Source organism: Vipera berus, assembly GCF_964194415.1.
Source record: "Vipera berus genome assembly, chromosome: 1".
Lineage (NCBI taxonomy): Eukaryota > Metazoa > Chordata > Lepidosauria > Squamata > Viperidae > Vipera > Vipera berus.
Window position 1 is genome coordinate 16,699,985 of NC_138202.1, and position 23,320 is coordinate 16,723,304.

The 23,320-nt window shown below is 42.7% G+C and overlaps 3 protein-coding genes across 6 annotated transcripts in view; all 3 read left to right on the forward strand.

The window, feature by feature from the left end:
- The window catches only part of LSM4 (LSM4 homolog, U6 small nuclear RNA and mRNA degradation associated), a 31,136-nt gene extending 29,831 nt beyond the window's left edge, over positions 1-1,305 (forward strand). The window contains exon 6 of the mRNA XM_081312946.1: positions 454-1,305. The gene's annotated coding sequence lies outside the window, so the exon portion shown is untranslated. The remainder of the gene's footprint in view (positions 1-453) is intronic.
- CIST1 (colon, intestine and stomach enriched 1) overlaps positions 1-23,320 on the forward strand; it is a gene marked incomplete at its 5' end in the record, with an annotated part of 48,311 nt that overhangs the window by 15,339 nt on the left and 9,652 nt on the right. Inside the window, one exon of one of the 4 annotated variants that reach the window (XM_081312944.1) lies at positions 21,187-21,256. The exons of 2 other annotated variants lie outside the window; for them this stretch is intronic. Of the gene's footprint in view, positions 1-21,186; positions 21,331-23,320 lie in introns of those variants that run through there. One more of the 4 variants, XM_081312943.1, reaches the window with a different exon arrangement.
- On the forward strand, positions 6,212-9,441 carry JUND (JunD proto-oncogene, AP-1 transcription factor subunit). The gene has a single exon (XM_081313137.1). It carries the CDS (start codon positions 7,583-7,585, stop codon positions 8,624-8,626), a length of 1,044 nt encoding a protein of 347 aa, XP_081169263.1. The 5' UTR covers positions 6,212-7,582; the 3' UTR covers positions 8,627-9,441.

The window sequence follows — 23,320 nt, forward strand, 5'->3', positions numbered from 1 at the left end:
GTTTGAACATGGGAACTTGTGCCTGCCAAGCAAGTGGTGCTGTGCTCCTGCTCACCCAAATACATGTGCTTGTTTCCCTACCTCACTGCCACTGTTCCTTTCCCCACTGAAAAGAAAATTGAGGGGTAATACAAAATCTTCTGGGGTTGGGTGGAGGGAAGAACGAATTTCCTCAAATCAGAGGTTTTTCAGATGTCATCTTAATTATTCAACCCAATTTCATATCTAAGCAGATCCTCCAGAAACTTTCTCAGTGAAACTGACCTACAGGATGAACAGGGCAAAATATAATATTCAGCATGCTGTATTTTATTGGCTATCTCTCCAGATTTTGGTTGGTTTGACAGAAATATTCAAAAAGGCATTTAAAACTCCCAAAACAGATAGATATATTTTCTGAAGCACACCCTGATTTCATCTTGGAAGTAATTCTACCAATTTTTTTCTCCTCAGCAAGTCTGTCCATGGTGCTAGAGACTGCTCCCCTTTGTCTTCAGACAAACACTTCAGGATGCCTTCCAATCAATTCCATCTGGTGCAGCTGGTTTAAGCCCCTTCCCCCCTCAAATCTACCATACCAAATGCTACCTCTCTGTGTGCTTCTGGCCTTTCTTTGTCTTAACCACACATCTCTTGGAGCCAAGAGGAGCAGATGGTCCAGGAGAGTGGAGTTAGCATCAAATGGGCCTACAAAGATGGCTTCTATCCTGGTCTACCAGACAAGTCTGGCAAATTAAGAGAGTTTGAAGAACAGTCCTCCTAATTTGTGGGACTCCACACCAAAAAAGAAGTGGCCAGAAACCATTTGATTTGGTTGCCTTTAAAATCAAGGATTTTTTTTAAAAAAATATATTTCTAGATCTGTGTTTAATTGGATGCCTATTTAAAGGCAGAAAATTCCAGCTTTCATTTAAAAATGAAGGGTCTAGTCCTCAAGAATACAAAAACTAGCTCTACCAAGCACATCCAAATAACGCTTTGGAAGTATTGTGATGAGCTGGGTAAGACCAATGCCAATTCTGAAGGGAAAAAAATAACTTGATCTGCTGGAATCACCAGTGAGACCACCTGTTCTGACGTTTCTCTTTACAGCTCTTTAAACTATGCCACTAAGTTTCAGTAACACTGGGTCTTGCTATTTTATTAATTTATTAGGTTTTTATCCCACATTATTACTGTATAAATAAGACAGTGAACATACTGTACATAATACTCTTTGAAGCAAGAAACATATTAAACCTACAGTGTAAATTTAATTGATTTAAACAGCAAAAATATTTTTTTTCAAATAAAACTGAAAACATGCTCATTTTGCAGTCTCTCTCCAGCTTGCATCCAATTTAGTAAAGCTTCCATCTACTAAAAGGGTGCCCACCCCCATTGTATCAATATGCTGCTTTCCAACAACCATTTACTGATAATCTGGCAGTCCTACCTTTGTCAGGTAATACCAGACTGAAACTTAGCATATTTCTTGGTTTAATATAAAGCAGGCTCTAGGAAACCTTTGGAGACTTACTTTTAAACCCGAATGGTTTTGATTTGGGACAATTTGGCAGTGTTTGTGTTGCTAGAGAGAAGAAAAACTTTTACCATTTCTTCCCGCTTGCCAAAATGTCATTTCTTGGTCTTCAACAAAATTAAGGCAAAGGAAGAAGATGGTAGGAGATATACCGGTAGGTAGTCCTCAACTTACAACCACAGTTGGGCCCAAAATTTCCGTTAAGTGAGACATTTGTTAAGTGAGTTTTGCCCCATTTTATCACCTTCCTTGTCACAGTTGTTAAGTGAATCACTGCAGTTGGTTAGTTAACCTGGTTGTTAAGTGAATCTCGCTTCCCCATTGACTTTGCTTGTCAGAAGGTTGCAAAAGGTGACCACACAACCTTGGGACACAGCAAAGGTCATAAGTATGAACCAATTGCCAAGCATCTGAATTTTGATCACATGATCATGGGGATGCTTCAAAGGTTGTAACTGAAAAAGTCATATGTCACTTATTTCAATGCCTCTTATAACTTTGAATGGTCACTAAATGAACTCTTGTAGGACTATCTCTACAGAATTAGGGTTATAAGTATGGATAGAATTGAGGGGCATCTGCTTCCACTATACTAATTTACCTACATTTAAAAACACGGAAGTACTATATATGCATGCTACGATAGTAATTATAGGGAAGGAATATGAGTAGTTCTTGTCACAATTTTTGAGAATTTGGGGCACCTGCTACGCATTTTAAGCATCATGGTTGTCATTCTATCGAGGCCAATCCTTCAAAAGCAGAGCTCTCCATTAATTCAATATTCTATCAAGTTATCTGAGCTGGGAGTTCTCAACATATCTTGTAGCAATGAATTCCATTAATTAATGATGCACTGTAAGGGAACGTATACCTTGTTTTCTGCTTTGAGTTTTCTGCCCATTTAATCTGGTGATCTAAATTCTGTTGTTTTGAAGAAAAAAACACCCATAAATGATCTCTGTAAACCATGTTCTCTGAACCATGCAAAATGTTATAAACTACAGTCTTTTTCCCATGCTCAAGAAACATATCACACCTCCCTGACAAAACTGGCAGGTCTTCTCCAATGCAGAAAGAGGAGTTCCAATTCCTAGTTGAGCCATGAATTTCCATGCGCTTCAGGGCACTTAACTCTTCAGAGAAATGGCATTTTAAATTCTGTATCTCTGCTGAGAGTTGAGTCCGAGTGATTCACATCTTTCTTTGGGGACAGTTTTAAAGTTTGTAGGCAATGTTTTCTACTACCCCCTATAAGACCTGGAGTTCTAGGAAAATAAGTAAGCAGCCTGACATTAGGCAACTCTATTAACCCCTCAGGCTCCATATATTTACTCAAAGCAGAACTGGGAGCCAATGCCTGGTACACCAGACAAAGTGGGATGATTCCCATCATACTCCCATGTTACACCTCTGCTCCATGAGCTGCATTGGTTACCAGTTGTCTTCCGGGTGAGATTCAAGGTACTGGTAATGGTGTTTAAGGCCCTACATGGCATGGGTCCGGAATACCTTAGGGAGCACCTGCTGCCGGCATCAACTTCCCTCCGCCCTGTGCGCTCCCACAGAGAGGGCCTCCTCAGGGTGCCACCAATCAGAGACTGTCGATTGGTGGCCCCCAGGGGGAGGTCCTTCTCTGTGGGCGCCCTGGAGCTATGGAATCGGTTGCCGGTTGAGCTCCGGATGGCGCCCGACCTTTGCTCCTTCCGTCGCGATCTGAAGACACATTTATTTGAACAAGCCGGCTTGGCCTGATGGGGGATGGGTTGGGTTTTTATTGTCATTTTTAATATATGTATTTACTGTTTTTAGCCTGGGCATATGTTTAATTCTTTTTAACTTTTGTATTTTTGTATTTTTATATGTCTGCCCTGTTCACCGCCCTGAGTCCTTCGGGAGAAGGGCGGTATATAAATAAATTATTATTATTATTATTATTATTATTATTATTATTATTATTATTATTATTATTATTATTATTATTATTATTATTATTATTATTATTTATCCATAGGCTAAAATCCAGCAGAAGCCAGTTCCTTCTCTACCCCAGAGGAGTGAGATTCTTTCTCCATCATACGGAACTAATTGTACCAGCGCTGTTTTCCTTTCTGTGCTTTTGCCTAATGAATTCATAACACAGAAGGGCCGACAGCTTTGGCTCAAATTGCAAAAAAAATGGGATCTTGGCCAAATCCTCACATCTGCTATGGGTTAACCCTCGCCTCCTCTCCACCCACCCACCCACCCCACATCATTCAAGCCTTCCCAAGGGAACCCCTCCCTCTATACTGCCGGCCCTTCAGGGGTGGGGAAAATTGCCTCCTCCAGTTTCTGTGATTTGTTTTCAACTTTCCCTTCTTAGTTTACCATACATCTGAACCAGCATTAAATTTTTATGCCTATCCTTAGATAGTCTGAGGTATATAACCTGAAAATGTGGAATATTTATATCTGCACCGAGGAGAATTTTTGGTATTTGCCTAGTTTCTTATTTCTGCCTTAATTGAAAATTCTTTTAATCCAACAAAATGCTTGTTGTATAAAGCAAAGTACCAGCCATAAGAGGTATCTTTGGATTTAAAAATGTATCTGAGCACCATGTGCATTCTAAGAAAAAGGCAGGTGCTTTGTTAGAAACAGTCTTCTTTGCCAAGAAAAAAAATTTAAAAGGAAGCTGGCATCTTGAAGAGCACTGATTAATGTAGGATTGAAAAGAGAGCTAGTTGATCTAGTAGTTGAAGTGCTGGCCTAGAAATCAGGAGACTGAGTTCTAATCGCATGAAAGGTGGCTGGGTGACTTTGAGCCAATCACTAGCAGACCGAGTTCTAATCCTGCCTTAGGCATGAAAACCAGTTGGGTGACTTTGGACCAGTCACACACACTCCGCCCAAACCTCCTCACAGTGTTATTGTTGTGGGAAGAATAGGAGGAATATTAAGTAGGTTTGCTGGTTTGGGTTACTTATACAATTCTTAAAGGCAGGATAAAAATGTAAGACTAGGCAGCCGCCAGGCATTTTCACCTGCCATCTAGTAGATGTTCAGGTTACTGTAGGCTAGATTTAGTATCTCTAGCATTCCATGGCCTTTGTGAGAACCATTGTGTGAATGAGCAAACTGTCAGCCATTTTGTTACCATGTTTTCAAAATTCCCAATCTGGCCAACCCTAAAGGGTTGGGGACTCTGTGTTGGGATCTGCTGTATGAATGAATCCTATTGACCCTCAACAACAGGGGTCTTCAAACGTGGCCCTTTTATGACTTGTAGACTTCACCTCCCAGAATTCCTCAGCCAGGCATGCTGGCTGAGGAATTCTGGGAGTTGAAGTCCACAAGTCATAAAAGGACCAAATTTGAAGAACCCTGCTCAAGAGCTAAAAATGTAGACATCTCTTTCTCCAGAGGTTCATGGAGCATTCATGCTTTGGTACCCCCAAAATCACGGAGCAACAGATATGTTTTCAAGAACCAATTTAAATTAGGACAATTCCAGTGAATTTTTGACTCTTAGTTTGGTTTTGATGACCATCACTGGTAGCCAAGTGTTAGGGATATCAAAAAATTCAAAATGGTGTTCACAATTGCCATGTTGACCATTTTTGACCCTTCCTCCTTGCTGATTTTTATTACTTACGTGGTTGTGCGTTTTACTGAATATTGCAACACTGTGTTTGGTCTAGTGCAGGGGTAGGCAACCTCGGCTCTTTTATGACTCATGGACTTCAACTCCCAGAATTCCTGAGTCAGCTATGCTGACTCAGGAATTCTGGGAGTTGAAGTCCATGAGTCATAAAAGAGCCGAGGTTGCCTACCCCTGGTCTAGTGGTTAAGGCACCAGGCTAGAAAGTAAGAGAACATGAATTCAAAGTTCTGCCTTGGCCAAGAAAGCCAGCTGGGTGACTGGTTCAGTCTGTCTCTGTCTCTCTCAGCCCAACTCACCTTACAGCAGGGGTATCAAACTGCCAGCCCACGGGCCAGATGCATCACGCCAAAACTGTGCCTGCCCCATTGCTGGCAATGAGAAAAAAGTCACGATACATTGTGACATGTCACGTGATGTCGCGGGTTTGACACCTGTGCTTTACAGGGTTGTTGTAGGGAAAATAGGAGAAGATGTGTTAGACATGTTCACCACTTTGAGTTATTTGTAAAAATAAAGGCAGATATAAATAAACAAAATACATATGTCACCCAGAGTTCATTTGGACTGGGCTGGCTTATACATATCTATTATGTCACAAGACAGATTGGTGCTCCACAGCATGTCACAAATTGGGCAGTATTAGTACACAGACACCATTATTCCCACCACAACGTTCCATGAATGTTACTTTTTGGTTCAACCATTTGTTTATTTTTATCCCACCTTTATTATTTTTATAAATAATTCAAGGCTGTGAGCATACCTAATACTTCTTCCTCTTATTTTCTCCCCAGCGACAACCCTGGACTATTGTAATTCCTAGTCAGCAGGTTGAGAAGGGCAGTAGAAGGGGAAAGGTTGCTGTAAGGCCTTAACCCACATCCATCCTTGGTGCCCTTTGACCTGTAACATCCTCCCTCTGTTGCTCCAGATATTCCTCCACTGCCCTTCCCTCTTATTTTGTTTCACAAAATTATATTTGGCATTTCTCCAGTCAGTATGCTCCAAGCTACTCACAGTGAAAGAAAGAATTATTATGGCCCCTGACCAGAACTGCAAACACACATTAAAAATAAAAGCAAAGTACAAACAAAACAAGATAAAATATTACAATTCATGGGAGGATTCATTGGTGGACGATCAAAGTCTGCCTAATTTTACAGGATTATGATCAAAATTAGGACTGGAACTTTTGTTGTTAAGTGAGGCAGTCATTAAGTTGCATCCAATCTTATCTTTTTACTACGGTTGTTAAGTGATTTCTCCTTCCCCCATTGCCTCTGCTTGGCAGATTCTGGTTGGGAGGGTTGCAAATGGTATAATTATGTGACAACCATTGTAAATGCATGCCAGTTGCCAAGCACCCGACGTTTGATCACATGAACACAGGGATGCTGTGTTAGCCCTAAGTATGAGGACTGGTCATAAATCCATATTTTCAGCCCTCTTAATTTTGAATATCACTAAACCCATGGTCCTAAGTCGAAGACTCCCTGTAACAAAATCCAATTATTCAAGGAAATTGAATCATTCTGATCTGATAACTGTACAATAAAAAAGAGACTAGGGGTTATAAGGCAAAAAAACACCCCATGTGGAAAAAAGGGAAGAATCAGCACTCGTGATTTGAATAAATGTTAGCAGTTCAAGCATCCCAAGGGAGAGACTACTATGCCTTCGGCGGTTACTCTTTTCTATTGTCTGCGGTCAAAGTTTCGGTTTGCAAGCCCCTCGGGGCAGGGAACCTTTTTTTCTCTCCCTTCTCTTCCTCTGCTCATGCAGCTGCAAGAAAGCTGATCTGCAATCAAGCTTGCAAAATTAACTTTCCAACGGGGCCGAGGAGCAGAATCCTCCTCCTCCTCCTCCTTCCCCACCTCGAACCAAGCGCCGCGTGCGTGGCCGGCCTCGCGGTGACATCAGCCCAAGAGGCCGCGCGCTGTTGTATGCAGTTTACGGAGCCGGTTGCCTCGGAGACGGGCCTGCCAGGATAGACGGGGCAAAAAAAGAGAGAAAGAGAGAGGGAGAAAAGAAAAGAAAATTGTGTGTGGGGGGGGGGAGGCGGCGGCTCGACGCAGTTCCACATAGGCCCCGCCCTCCATGCAAAAGAGCTATTCCAGACGTCATCTACAGCCAATAGGAGGCGGGTACGGTGAGCTCATCGGGCCGGCGGAAGGTATAAAGCAACCTCCCCGAAGAACGCGAGCGTCTTGAAGCCGCGCGGGAGGAAGGCGGTGAGGTTCGGGCTCTCGGTGTCGTCGTCTAACAAAGCGCTGCCCGGGAAGAAGCCTGACGCTCCTCCTCCTCGCACGTCGGGCGCGCAACTGGGGGCCCTCCCCTGTCCCACATTCCCGAGCGCTCCACTGTGGCGACCATAGGTGTCTACCTCCCCTCCGCAGCCTGCGGGGGGGAAGAGGATGGAAATACCTTTCTACCATGACGATGTGTTGATTGCTCTGGCAGCATCGACGACAGCGCCTTCCTTTCGAAGCAGCAGCGGCAACGGCCTCCACCGGCCTCTTTTCGACGGCACCATGATGAAAAAAGACGGCTTAGCCTTGGCCCTGAGCGATCAGGTGGTGTCTGGCCTGAAGGCGCCCCCGGGCCACGCCGCCAATGCCCCTTCCGCGCAGCAGCAGCAGCAGCACCAGCCGCCGCCGCCGCCAGGAGAAAACCAGACGCTTCTGACTTCCCCGGATCTGGGCCTTCTTAAGTTGGCCTCGCCGGAGCTGGAGCGCCTGATCATCCAGTCGAACGGCTTGGTGACGACGACGCCGACCAGCGGCGGCACCCAGTTCCACTTTCCCAAAGGCGGCGGCGGAGGAGGAGGAGGCGCCCCCGACGAGCAGGAGTTTGCTGCCGGCTTTGTGAAAGCCTTGGAGGACCTGCACAACCAGAACCAGCTGGGGAGCGCGGGCCCGGTCGGCGGGGAGCTGCCGCCAGCAGCCAGCCTGACCCAGCAGCAGCAGCAGCAGCAGCAACAACAGCCGCCCCCCTTGCCGCCGCCGCCCGCCGAGCCTCCGGTGTACGCCAACCTAAGCACGTTCTCCGGCGCAGCCAGCTTTTCGTCGGAGGGGGCTTACCAGGCGCACCCTCGGCTGCAGCCGCCCCCCTCGCTCAAGGACGAGCCTCAGATCGTGCCGGAGGTGGCGAGCTTCGGCGACAGCCCGCCGCTGTCCCCCATCGACATGGACACGCAGGAGCGCATCAAGGCCGAGCGCAAGCGGCTGCGCAACCGCATCGCGGCCTCCAAGTGTCGGCGGCGGAAGCTGGAGCGCATCTCCCGCCTGGAAGAAAAAGTCAAGAGCCTCAAGACCCAGAACACCGAACTGGCTTCGACGGCCAACCTCCTCCGGGAGCAGGTAGCGCAGCTCAAGCAGAAAGTGCTCAGCCACGTCAACAGCGGCTGCCAGCTCCTACCGCAGCAGCAGCAGCAGCCCCACCAGGTCCCGGCCTACTGAAGGGCCCCCCTCGGCAGGGAAGGAGTTCGCTCGCTAGTCGGGGACCCGAGGCCCTCCGCCGACGGCGCCTCGATGACCCGCCAGAGGGGGCCCCGTCCTCCCCAGGCGCGCTCTCTCCGAGCTGGTGAGGCGTAGCGAACCGAGGAGACGGGTGGGAAACCCCCGCCCGTCCGCCCGCTTCCATCCCGAAGTGCAACCTGCGAACTGCCCTGGTGCTTTTCGGCGGCTATCCCTTCCCCCCCCCACCCCCACCCCGGCACTCTCACATTGGACAGGAACTTGATACGAGTCGAGGGAAAGGAAAAGGACACTCGGGAAGCCTTTTCATGGCCTTCCCACGCTGGGTGCAACAGCATGTGGACGCATTAGTATTGCTACTGGGACTTCCTACTGGGACGCTACTAGGACTACAAAGGGAAGAAAGAACCGGGGTCTGAGAGGGGGCGGGGCATCTCCAGTCTTGTGCCTTTGAACTCTGGATACCCTTCCTTTATGGATTTTTTTTTAAGTGACAGGATCTCAGAGGTGGTGTGGTTGGAAAGCCTAGACTGGCTCCTCCCCAGCTAGCCACCAATCTCAGTCCTTGGGATTTGCCATAGACTTTGGACTGAACTGTGCCCAGACAGGCTTCATTCTCTTTCCTCTTCTCATGGTAGCATTTCCTTGTCTCCCTACCATATTTATGTTAATATTGGCTCCTGCTCAACTCTTGTTTTGAAGAGAGGGATTGTTATGTTCCTCCTCTTTTTTTCTCTCTCCCATCCTTGATATAATATCACATTCCACAGTGCAGTAAAATCCTGTGCAGGAGATGAAAAAAAAATGTCTTGCCTGTTTTTTGGGGGATGGGTGGGGTTCACTTTGGGCTCTTACTCCCTTGAGGCAGCTGATCCCCAAAATGTGTGTTGTGAGTGCCCTCTGGTGCATCTCTGAGGAACGGAGCTGTATTTTGGGCAGGTTTTCTCCAGCTTGTATTGATGCTATAACAAGGACTAGGAATCTTGAGATTAATAGTCCCAATCTATCTGGAGGATACAGGGTCCGTTGGCGGGCCATTCATGGTTACTTTGTGTTGGTCACTCACAGGGTTCACTAACTTATATTCTTGTAGAGACATGTCCATTATTCCAAGTTATTTGTTCTAAGTTAGTTCTGAGTACCTTTCAATTTATTTTAATGTTTTGGGAGGTGAGCTGCTGAAATGAGGCCAAAGGAAAATTAGATTTCCCAGACATTTTTAGCAGGATATGGTATCTTAAGTGGAAACAGGATCAGCTCTTGATGATGATGAGTGATAATTCCCAGAAACCCACCAGCAAAGCCAATTAGGGAAGCCTAGTGCTTTAATTCAGCAATGTTGGAGGGCCACAGTTCTCAGCTTGTATGTTCTCTGCTTGTGTACATGGCTTTCCAAAATGAAATTGGAGAGGTACTCTTTTGTTTAATTTGATTTTTTTTACATCCTATTGAGAAATTAGTGGCTCTCCAGATGCTGCTGAATTTCAGCTCTTTGTCAGCTTCGGCTAATATGTCAGAAGGTAACTCAGAATGAGGAGTTATGTTCCAGGTTCTTAGCTCTAGTGCAGAGGTCCCCAACCTTTTGGGCACCAGGGATCAGTTCTGTGGAGAAAGGGTTTTTCCACAGACCGGAGGGTGTGTGTTTTTGTGTGCTGCCTGTATCCCACAGATGGGACTTTGCTTGTTTGTGTGGACTGGTTGCTGGCATGCCGCCGCCTGGTACAGGTTTACGGACCAGGGGTGGGGGACCCCTGCTCTAGTGTATCCATTAGAAAAGAAGTGATTCCATCAGTTCTGCATTGGAAATAGCTGAAACGATTACAACTGCCTATCTTCAGCATCCACTTGTCTGGGAGATTAATCAGTAGCTATGAAAAACATTCAATAAATCTGTTTGCCTATTTCTGAAAGATAGTTAAAGCATCTGAAGAGGTGCTTTAATCTAGACAACATTTCTTTTTCGTGTGGCGATACATCAGATAGATTTAGGAAGACCACAAGTAAAGAAGGTTTAAGGTGACCTTTTTCCAATCTTATTCCCATGCTTTTGGTGCTGAGAGGTAGACTACTGTGGTTGGAGAAGCAACCAGATCTTATTCCTGGTAGCTATCGATATTCTTGTCCTCTAAGCATTTATTTAGTCCCTTTTTGAAGTCGTCAGCAGCTGACACCATAGTTTTGGCACCATATGGGTAGTCCTCGACTTATCACAATTGGGACAAGAATTTCCATTGCTAAGCAAGGCAGTTAAGCGAGGTGTGCCCAATTTTACAACTTTATTTTCATAGTTAAGTGAATCACTGCCCTTGTTAAACAAATCTGGCTTCTCCCATTGACTTTGGTAGTCCAAATGCAAATGATGGTCATATGACCCTGGGATGTGGTAACCATTGTAAATACGTGCCATTTGCCAAGCAACTGGATTTTGCTCATGTGACTGGGGCTGTAAGCAAGGGCCAGTCGTAAGTCACTTTTCAGTGCTGTTGCAACTTTGAATGGTTGTGAAATGAATGGCTGTAAGTTGAGGACTACCTATATTCTGCAACTCAATTGCCTCAAATTTAAATTTGCTTGCCAGTTTCGTTGAATGGTCTCTAGTTGTAGTATGGAAGATAGAAAAACTTGCCCATTCTTTATCAGTTATAATTTCATAAACTTGAATGATACTTTCTCATATCTTTTTCTAAGCTAAAGAACTCCCGTTGCTGGCTGTCAAATTCCTGGCACTGGGAATTTCTGCATTTGACTTTTCAGATCCCTTTCCTGAGTCTTATTCCCAGTCCAAATAAGAAGCTGCAATAAAAAATGGATGGCAACAGTCTCTATGGAAGTTACCCCAGCAATTTGGCTCAGAATAGCAATTTTTAAGTTACTAGCTCCAGTCAATCTTGCCCTTTAAGAAATGTGCCAAAAACACAGATGTATTTGGAAAATTACTTCAATCCTGTTTCAATTCTATTTCTTAACCTTAGCAACTTGAAGATTGTCTGGATTTCAAGTCCCAGGATTCCCCAGCCATCATGGCTGGGGAATTCTGGGAGTTGAAGTCCAGATGCAGATGTTTAAAAATAGTAGTGGGAAAACTCAGAATAAGAAATTGAGGTCTGTCTTATGCCAGAATGGTTGTTTATCAAGTTAGTCTTGTGTTGGTGTTTGACTTTAAAGACGAACTATTGAGTAGCTGTGTTGCCACAACCCACTGATCTAAATCATCAATCACATTTAAGCTAGGTTGTTTGACTTGATGAATTGTTGGTTCATTATGTGGAAGAAACCAAGAAAATGGGATAATTTTATAAAAAAAAGGGAAGATAACTACATAAGCATCCTATGCAGTTTTAAACTTTTATGCTGTTCTTTAGAATTGATATGTTTGACAGGTAGTCCTCAACTTACAACCATTCATTTAGTGACCACAGTTACAGTGGCACTAAAAAGGGTGACTCTCACACTTAAAACTGTCACAGCATCCCCACAGTCATGTGATCAAAATTTGGGCCCTGGCAATATTTATGACAGTTGCAGTGATCTGGGATCATGTGATTATTATACCTTCCCAACCAGCTTCCAACAAGCAAAAATCAATGCAGGAAGTCAGTTTCACTAAACAATCACATGAGTCTCTTAACAATGGCAGCGGTTCACTTAACTGTGATGAAAAGGATGTAAAGTCGAGCATGACTCACTTAACCAAGTTGCTAAGCAATAGAAATTCTGGTCCCAATTGTCGTTAAAAGTCGAGGACTACCTGTACCAATTCTTTCGTCAATGTAGGAAGATGGACAGAGTCACACACTGAATGTTGAAGTGACTTTAGCAGTCACGTAGGCCAACCTCTCAGTCAGGGCAGAGATCTTCTAAAGCACCTCTGTTAGGTGATCACCCAAGTCCTGTTCAAAACCTTCCTGAGTGGGCAGTCATCATCACCTCTTATTTTCAAGAAATCCTTCCAGATGTTCAGCCTCAAGCTTCTTCCTTTTAAGTTCAACCTACTGGGTCCTTATCCTGCCTCCGTTTTGACAGAGGCCTGCCTTCTCTCTCTTGCACTCCACAACCTTCTAGATATTTATAGACCACTATATCTCCTGTTCAGCCTCTTTTGGAAAGTAAATATGTCCAGCTCTTCTAACCATACCTCAAAAGAGCTTGGTTTTCACACTAGCTATTCAACAGCTCTTCTCTTAACCCACTCGAGTTTTGTATCCCTTTTGACATTTGCTATATAGACATGTACATGACCTGCCCAGTACTTTAAAAAAAAACATTTCTGTAAAGACCTAACTTTCAGTTTTGCAACCAGCGTGGAACATTTTAAAGGCATTCTCTTTCTCACACATCCTGATAAGTTCAGTCCCCCAGAAGATACTTCCTTAAAATCTTAACTGGCGATTTACTGTTTAAGCGCCTTTCGGTTGTTTAGTGTTTGATAATTATTTATTCAAACTTTGCCATGTTAGAAACCACCCCTTTAATATCTCCTCTGCCTGATGTTTGCACAAACTGGACAACTAACAAGAGAACAGACAGCCAATGTGCTTTCAAGAACACAGCAAGTTAGTTCCCCTAAAATGAGGGAGATTGGTTAGAAGGAGGTCAACTGTTTACACTCGATAATGTGAACTACATACAGCCGGCCACCAGCATTTTAAACTTAAATGCATTGTGCATACTTGGTGCATGTTTTTGGTTTACAATTCAGGCTATTGTTTAATGTTAATTCCATAAACCGTGGCAAACATGTTGCATGAACACAGGGAGAGGTTTTTAAGAACTAGGGGCCCAGAATCTTGAACTCAGTGGATGTTGTGCCTTAAATGCTTAAGAAATTGCGTAACCTATCCTGGCAGGGAGCTGCAGTCCAACAACATTTGGAAGCTGGAGGAGCCAAAGCTGCCAGCGATAGAAGGGACTTGACTGAATTATTGCCTTATGCTTGCCTGTGCTTTTGTACCAAAACAAGCTCTTCAGTGCCAATTTTATTCCTTTTGTTGTTGACATTCAGTTGTCCTACAGCTGGCTGCCTGGACTATGAGGCTGGTTATCAGGCTGGATTCAGAGGCCAGTGGCCTTTTGTGATTCTAATTTAAAAGACAGATTCTTTCTTCTCTAAAACTAAAAAGAGTAAAATACGATAAAAAGCAGATTGCAGATCTGCTGGTAATCTGAATATTCTGAGTCATCATAGTAAGGAGAAAAATTACCTTTAACCTCTTCCTGTTTTTGTTAACTTTTGCTTAACTTTCTCTTTCGGAATTTAAAGTTGATGGCAGATTTTTTTTTTCTTATGCACATGTAATCTGATTTCTTGTCCTACCTAGGCTGTTTTTCTGACCCCAATTTCTCTTAAAGTGGCTTGCCAAAAAACAAAAACGAAACCCTCAAATAACAATATGCAAATTTCAAAAGAATTAAAAGAATTAAAAGACAAAATTGGGTACAATAACATCTTAAGAGCCAAAAAAGGAATTTTGAGAGGTACTTTGTTTCAAACTGTTCACATGAAAACTCAGTGTAGTTAATTTGACTGTGAGCAAGTTCCCAAGCTTTCATCAAGTGAATTCCTCTATTAGAATAACTGAGATATGAAAAAAAAATGTGGCAGGCGCTAGGAACCAAGAACTCTTAATCGGAAAAGTTAGGAGGAAAAATATGACTGATGGGACAGAATGACTTGAACAGGTTTCATTTTTAGATAAGAGGGTTTGAGAGGCTTACAAACACACCCAATCTTTTGGGGACATTCAGGGGTTTATTTTAATTTTAAGTGACATACCAGAGACCCAGTACCAAAGGAATGGGTGGAGGTAGAAAAAAAACAACAGAATTCAAACTAATTAATGCATTTAGTACATTCGATCCTCATGCATTTATTAATTTCACCTTTGGTCAGTTGTAAATTACTGTTTGATAGCAACATCTAGAGGAACTTTCATTGTACTGAAGATTTTGGGAATAATCCCATGTGACCTTTGGTACAGTACAGCTAGTCCTCGAGTTACAATAATTGTTTAGTGACGGTTCATAGTTACAATGGCATGAAAAAAAGAGACTTATAAACAGTTGCACACTTACAACCACTGCAGGATCCCCATGGGCATGTGATCAAAATTCAGGCACTTAGCAACTTACATGTATTTATGACAGCTGCACTGTCCTGGGGTCAAGTGATCATTTGTGATCTTTGTAGCTGGCTTCCGACAAGCAAAGTCAATGAGGGAAGCCAGATTCGCTTAACGACCGCATTGTATATATAGTATGTTTTAAATGTGTGTTACGTATGTGTACACTTGAGAGCAAGCAACTAAATTTCATTTTTAAGGTGTGCCGTTGTGCCCACAGGAAAAAAATGACAGGGTGATCTGATCTGTTCTGAATCTGAACTAACAGCTGTGACACAAAAGGTCATAAAATGTTGTACAACTCACATAACTTGTCTTGCTTAGCAATGGAAGTTTTGGATTCAATTCTCATAAATCAAGGACTACCTGTACACTCCTATATATTAACAGTTGGAAGCTTAAATGCAGAAATATTTGCTTCTGGAAAAAATTCTCTGAAGTTTGTTGGAAAGAGGAAGAAAACTGAATCGTGGGGTGTCCTCATATTTGCAGTTAAAACTCAAAACTTGTTTCCCTTCTTTGTAAGATCCCAGGCTGTGTTTGTATAACACAATGGATAAGCTACCCAGACACTTCTTAGTGTGTATATTAGGTGAATTTAGCTGACATGGCTGGCTCATGAGTCAATGCGTCGGGCAAACTTTAAAAATTAAGGTTCTAAGAACCGGTAGGGATTGAGGACAGCTAAGCAGTGTTCATAGGAATAAAGCTGTAAGTATTTAAAGATTACTAGGGAAAAAAAGTTCATCCAAAGCACATCAGGTGCATTAAATATTTACCCAAAGGTATGTACAGGTAGTCTTTGACTTACAACCTTTTGTTTAGTGACAATTTGAAGTTACAACAGCACTGGAAAAAAGTGACTTAGGACCGTTTCTCACACTTACAACCATTACAACTCAAGCTGGAAATCTTATAACATTTCAGACAAAGATTGTCCAATCTCTTCTTTAAAACCTTCAGTGTTGGAACACCCACAAATTCTGGAAGTAAGTTGTTCCACTGATTGTTCTCACTGTTAGGAAATGTCTCCTTAGTTCTAGGTTGGGTTTCTCCATTGTTTCTTGTCTTCCCTTCTGGTGTTTTGGAAAATAGATTGACCCCCTCTTCTTTGTGGCAGCCCCTCAAATATTGAAATACTGCTATCATGTCAACCCTAGTCCCTTCTTTTCACTAAACTAGATATACCCAATTCCTGCAACTGTTCTTCATGTGTTTTAATGTCCGGCCTCCTAACCATGTTTGCTGCTCTCCTCTACACTCTCTATTACATTACATTTACATTTATTATTATATTTCTATATTATACATTTATATTTATAATTACAGTAGCATCACTGTAATGGTTGGTGAAGAATGCTATGTGATATGAAAACATCACTAGATTCATTTTTCCTCATAAAAAATGCTTCTGTTGGGTTTTCATTTGTTTCCCTTAGTGGTGAGTTTAAGAATGTTAAAGGCCATCAATTTTTCCTTGTATGGGAGTTGCCACCTGAGAGTTTTCTATTTCTACATTGCAAACTTTACTCCAAATATAGCTATTGCTCATTTCCTATTTCTCCATATGCGTATGGACTAAAAATCCCTAAAACCTTTATTCTGCCAGCAACAAACTCCAAAACTACAGTTCATTTTTTGACTTTACTGATTTCCTATTACAGATTTAGTTGTTCTGGAAAATGACTTTTCCAAAAATTAAATTTGAAGAATGACATGAAAGATGTTAGGAGGAAAAATGCAGTTGCCAATGTTTACAATGCTTAGCAAGCCTTTATCTATTTTTTATTTTTATTTTATTTATTTTAATTCCATTTATATCCCGCCCTTCTCCGAAGATTCAGGGCAGCTTACAAGCTTAGCAGTAGCCTTCATTCTATGTATATGCCTGCTTATTAGGGCTTTCACACACACCCCAAGCGGCATTATTACAAAGTCAGCTTAATTGCCCCCAACAATCTGGGTCCTCATTTTGCCTACCTCGGAAGGATGGAAGGCTGAGTCAACCTTGAGCCTGGTGGGATGCGAACCTGCACTAATTGCAGGCAGCTGGTGTTACTTAAGGAGGCATTAGCCCACTGCTCCACCAATATTTTATTTTTTTAAAAAAATATTTTCAAACAATTTTTTTCCATGCTCTAATTTGAGGAGAAGGTATGAGTTTTATTTACATAGAGACATAAGAAACCAAAGGCTAAGATCATAAAAGAACAGAAAACATTTTTTTTGCCTCTTACCCCTATAAAAATCAGCTTCTCTTCATTGGCTTCTGATGAATTGGACTTCAACACCCATAATCACCCCCCAGCATAATGACCAAAGATGTATTGCAGTATTTCCCAATCTCAGCAACTCTAAGATTTGTGGACTTCAATTCCCAGAATTCCCTAGCCAGCATCCTTTGGGGAGACACTGATATATTGATTTGAACTGGCATCATTGTCAACAGCATGAATTGGAGCAGCAGCAAACTTTTTAGCCTCTTACTTGAAATAAACTATATTCTATTGTAATTTTCAAATCATCTGAGTTTTGGAGGCTTGGGAGTTTCACTGGTTTTTCAGCATTTTCCCCATGATTCCCAGTGGATAACTCATACAATAGAATGTATGATAGTAAAAGCAGTATAGGCTATCTAGTCCAGTCGGCTGCTCAGTGTACGAATCCGATAAACCATTTTCATAAGATAGCAACCCACCCCTCTCTTGGAAGCTTCTATCAAAGGGGAATCTATCACTATTCTAGGTGGTTACACTATTCGGCAATTCTGATTGTCAGGAATTTCTTCCTAATATTCAGCCTTTCTTTTAATCTCCATCCTTTGGTCCTACAATGCTCTTTTTTTCTTGGTTTTGACGGTCAGCCCTTCTTGCACATGATACTCCTTAGATATTTGTAGACCCCCATCATATCTCCATTTTTGGGAGTTGAAGTCCAGACATCTTCAAGTTACCAAGGTAGAAAAACACTGATCATTAGGCATTCTTTTTATTACATTTTCTAGATCAGGGGTCCCCAACCTCTGGACTGCAGCCCACTACAGGGTCTTGCCCCATTCGGAACTGGACCATGTGAGTAGTGAGTGAGCATGCGCACAAAGCTCCATTTGTGTAAGTGGCAGGCACACGGGCCAGCTGTTTGTGCAAATGGAACCACGCATGCTTGGGCGACACCTGCCACTCACACAGAACCATCCCCTCTGCCCCCCCTGCTCCCCGCCCCCCTGGCCAGGCCAGCAAGCCGGAAAGGTTGGGGACCACTGCTGTAGATCATTCATTAAAAAATACTGAATAGCACTAGGCTAGGGCCCTGGGGAAGTCTGCATATTTTTCTCCCAGGCAATTTAGACCCACAGACAGGCGCTGTTTGGATGCAATGTTTGAAGGGGATGCAAATTCACTTGACCACAATACTGTCTAGCCCATCTTGTTTATCATAAGAACCTTGTCAAACGCTTTGCTGATTTCTAAGTATCCTCTATCTATTAAGGTTAAAAAAGAGATAAGGTTGATTTGATATGAGGCCTTCTTGTCAACCCAAACCAGCTCCCAATAATGATAACGTTCTTTCCTAAGTACTCCACTCTGTTTTCTCCTCTTGCACAGATTAAAGTAAACGTTTTGTCATTTTTCTGTCCTCCTCCTCCTCATATATGAGTATTGCAATGATATTTGCTCTTTTCGAGTTGTCTGGAACCTTACCAGTTTGTCAAAGAGTTTTCAAGAGTTACAATGTGAGATCAACTTATGCCAGGAATTTCAACATCCTGGAATGTAATTTGTCTGGCTGGGAGACTTGAACTCATTTAAGGTAGCAAGAAGAATTCTTACCATTTTTTTTTATAAATCCTGAGCTGCATTCCCTTCTTCTCCTCCTACATAGTGAGTAGCACTTATTCCTTCTGAGTGAAAATAGAGAAAGAAGGAATTAAACAGCCCTGCCTTCTTTCTGTTTCCCATTCTTGTAGTCCTTTTTCACCTTCCCCTTATAACAGACCAACAGTCTCTTGACTTTTTGTTTATTTTTGATGGTTTTCCCTCAACTCCTTCACATCATATTTTGTTTTCCTTACCAGCCCTGTTTCAGGCTCAGCTTTAGCCTACAACCACAGGTTCAAGTTAGTTTAGAAACAGGAACATAGAATCATTGAATCATAGTCCTGGAAGGTATCTTGGAGGTCTTAGACTCCAAACCTCTGCCTAAGGCAGGAGACTTTATACCATCCCAGATAAATTGATGTCCAATCATTTCTTGAAAACCTACAGCGATGGAGCATCCACAACTCTGGAAGGCAAAGTGTTCCACTGATTAATTGAGCTTACTGTCAGGGAATTTCTCCTTAGTTCCAGGTTGCTTCTCTCTTTAATGAGCTTCCACCCATTGCTGCTTGTCTTGCCTTCAGGTGCTTTGTAGAATAGATCAACCCCCTCTTCTCTGTGATTACCCCCCAAGTACTGGAAGACAACGATCATGACACCCATAATCGTTATCTTCTTTAGATGCTAGATATACCTAGTTCCCTTAACCATTCATCATATGGTTAAGGCTCCCAGCTCTTATCATCTTTGCTGCTCTTCTTTGCACTCTTTCTACAGTCTCAGCATCTCTTTTTGTACCAAGGTATCCAGAACTGGACGCAAATGGGCCGTGCAAGTGGCGGGCAAGCCCTCGTAAGTTCCATTTGCACAGGTGGGAGATTGGTTGCACCCATAAAACCATTCCCTCCTCCCACTGGGCTGTTCCTGCTTGCTGCTGCTGGTCCGTGGAGCTGGAAAAGTTGGGGATTGCTGATTTAGGTTATTCATAAAGATGTTGAAGGGCACCGAGTCCAAGATAGAACCTTGAGGTACCCTGCTGCATCTTTCCCTCGATGTGGATGTAGTTGCGTGAAAGGCGATATTTTCCTTCTCTAAGTCATCCTATCTGGGGTTGCAATAATGAGTTGGTTAACTGTTAAAATACGTATTTAATCAACTAAAAACATGATTATCTAGATAATCTTCTATAAACAAGGCAAATTTCTTATCAACATTCTGTGTGCATAGAGAACATACCCATTGTGCTGCTCCCTTTCAGGAAATCAGTGTTGAAATTACCCTTATTTTTCAACACTTGAGGATCTATTGGCCATACTGAGGCAGTAGGATATGAAGTTTACTTTACGTATACTTTTGGCCATCACTTTCCCTGTTCTTTGTTTAAGAAATTGCAAAACTGAGGTCATATCCTTCTACCTTTGTTCACAGGCAGGCAGTTATAGTTGTCTTTTGGACTCTCTTCCTGGTAAAATGAGGTTAGCTAAATGCTAGGTGTAGTCTACCTTCATAAGGTACGGTACTTCCTGTAAATAAATTTCCTTTCTGCTATTGTTATAAAATTTGTTTCAATATTCCTTGCTCAAGTGATATTCCTGCTGTTAGGAATGCTCACATGCACACTCAGAACACTCCGCCTTCCAACTACGCAAAGCTCAGAAAATGAGTAAGAAATAATAAAAAAATTCAGAGAGAGAGAGAGAGAGAGAGAGAGAGAGAGAGAGAGAGAGAGAGAGAGAGAGAGAGAGAAGGAATCAGTGAAAGCTGAACAATTATTCCTTCTGTTTTACCTTTTACCTTTCTATCACAACAGATCTGGTCCTTGACACACTAATTGTGATGTCCATGCAGGTAGCCCTTGATTTACAACCATTTATTTAGCAACGGTCAAAGTGAGAATGGCTCTGGGGGAAAAAAGACTTATAAAATGGTGCTTGTACTTATAACTCTCATAGCATCCCCACAATTACATGGTCAAAATTTGGGTGCTTAGCAACCAGCAGATATTTATGATAATTGGAGCATCCCAGTGTCTTGTGATTGCTGTCTGCAACTTTCCCAGCCAGTTTCTGACAAGCAAAGTCAATGGGGCAAGCTAGAGGTTGCTTAATGACAATATGATTTCACCTATTAACTGATTTGCTCAATAATCGTGACAAATGAGGTTGCATAAATGGGTATGACTTACTTAACAACCACCTTGCTTAGCAATGGAAATTCTGATCCCAACGGTGGTTGTCAACCAGGGGTCCCCAACCCACGGTTGCCGGAAACATGCCAGCAACCAGGCCATGCAAACAAGCAAAGCCCCATCCGTGGGATGCAAGCAGCACGCAAAACCACGCCCCCTCCATCCGCAGAAAAACCTTTCTCCAAGGAACCGGTCCCTGGTGGCCAAATGTTTGGGGGCCACTGTCGTAAACTGAGGATTACTTGTACAGCTCATAGGATCTATCTAGCAGGTCTCAACAACATGACATAACCTGCATACAAAAGTACCCAGACTTTATATCCCCATCCAATGCCTCTCTAATGTCACCATAAGCATTCCAAATATTTTTACCTAGATCTTCAACTTCATATTGCTGAAACAAAACCTCATTATCCTCATGCAATACCCATACACAGGGTATGAAGCCACAGTCTGGACAGAACAAGCTGAAACCGACTGGCTCCAGGTCAGCAAAGGAGTGTGACAAGGCGCTATACTCTCCCATTATCTATATGCTGAATATATATTGAGAAAAGCTGGGTTAGTAGGAATCAGAGAATCATAGAGATGAGTGTGATTTTAAAACTGGGGGGAGAGACATTGATTATCCGTGCTTTGCTGGATGGGGAATTCTGGGAATTGACGTCCACCACATCTTAATGCTGCTGGCATTGAGAAACACTGTTCTTATGCTATATAGTTGTCCCTTCTTCCTTGTGCATTCCTCTTCTGTGCTTGTGCCCGGTCAGCATGGCTATTTTTGGACATGACTTTAAACATTCGGAAACAATTTACTTGCACAACTTGCCAGATGGCTAAGCCGGCCATTCTAAGTACCCTATCCCACCACAAATTAAAGACAGTGATTTACGGCTGATCGTTCTGCTAGTAGGTGATGCTCAGTGAGAAGGGAAAGTGATGCCAGGGACCCCCCTTAATTTGTCCCTCATTTAATAGACTAAGAGCAACCCCATTCCCTGCCCTTGTTACTGTGCAATGAGGCTGGAGTCACAGTAATATACTTATTTGCCAGCTCACACACTGGAGAATATGACTAATGGGGCCATCTGGCTGTACCTATGTTTTACCCATGCCACATCCAGGTAGTCCTTGACTTACAATAGTTCATTTAGTGACCATTTTAAGTTACAATGCCATTGAAAAAGGTGGCTTGTGACCATTTTCACACTTACAAATTGTTGCCGCATCCCCAGGATGATGTGATCAAAATTTGGACGCTTGGCAACTGACTCATATTTATGACCATTGCAGTGTCCCAGGGTCATGTGATCACCTTTTGTGACCTGAGAAGCAAAGTCCGATGGGGAAGCCAGATTCGCTTTAACAACTGTGTCACTAACTTAACAACTCCCAGCGATTCACTGTGGCAAGAAAAGTTGTAAAATGGGGCAAAATTCACTTAACAACCGTCTCGCTTAGCAACAGAAATTTTGGGCTTCTTTGTGGTCATAAGTCGAGGACTACCTGTAGAGCACTCCCCGTTAATGGTAAGGATCATTAGTAGAAGAGAATGTTTATAACTCAGGTTTGAACCGTGGAGGTCTTGGGCTGGGTTTCTTGCAGATGTTTCATTACTCCAACTAGGTAAAAACTTATTTGCTAAAGGGAGTGGGGTTTGCTCTCTATTTATATATAGTACTTTATTATTTATTTATTTATTTATTTTTGGGACTTATATGCCGCCCTATCTCCCGAAGGACTCAGGGCGGCTTACAACAATTAAAAAAACAACAATACAAAAATTAAAAAAGAATTAAATAACAGCCCCAAAATAAATTAACTACAGTATCGGTGGGGGTCTTGTTTTCTTTGGATAGATCCTTGATTAGGCCATTGTTTACTATTTAATTGTCTGAGTTGGTAGTTCCTTGATTGGGATATTGTTTACTGCTTGATTGTATGTCTGGTATTAATCCCAGTGTTAATCCCTGCTTATCTGCGTGTTGATTGCTGGCAAGGATGTGTCCTGGTCCTTTTTTTTTTGTTTCCTGCGTAGCTTTTTCCTTGACTCTTGAATGCTGTGTAAATGTTACAATGGTGTGCAAATGTTTACATTTGCTATTGCTGACATTCTGGTGGCACACATAGATAAACAACCTTTTACACTATTCAAAAGAGACAAGGAAAAAGCTAATAGGGAACAAAAAGGCCTGAACACCTACAGTATGTATAAACACCAGGGACTCCACGGTAAGGACTAAATCAAGACATTTGGGGCACATTTTGGCCAATGGGCCACAGGCACAAGCATAGCCCAGTTTTAGCCCAGGCATGGTTGCCCAATTCTATCTATGCAAGTTAGAATTTCCAATCCAGAAACCTTCTTGCAAGCCAATGTACCATTGTCCACATGCACCAGTTTAGAGATGTATACCTTGTAGTGACACACAATCCAGGATCAAAATTGTCTCTGAAGTCGATTCTTTACAAGATTTTCTGAACAGTAGATGTTCTCAGATGTTATTTGTTATGACTAAAGCCCATTATTAGAATCAAAGTTTGCTTCAGG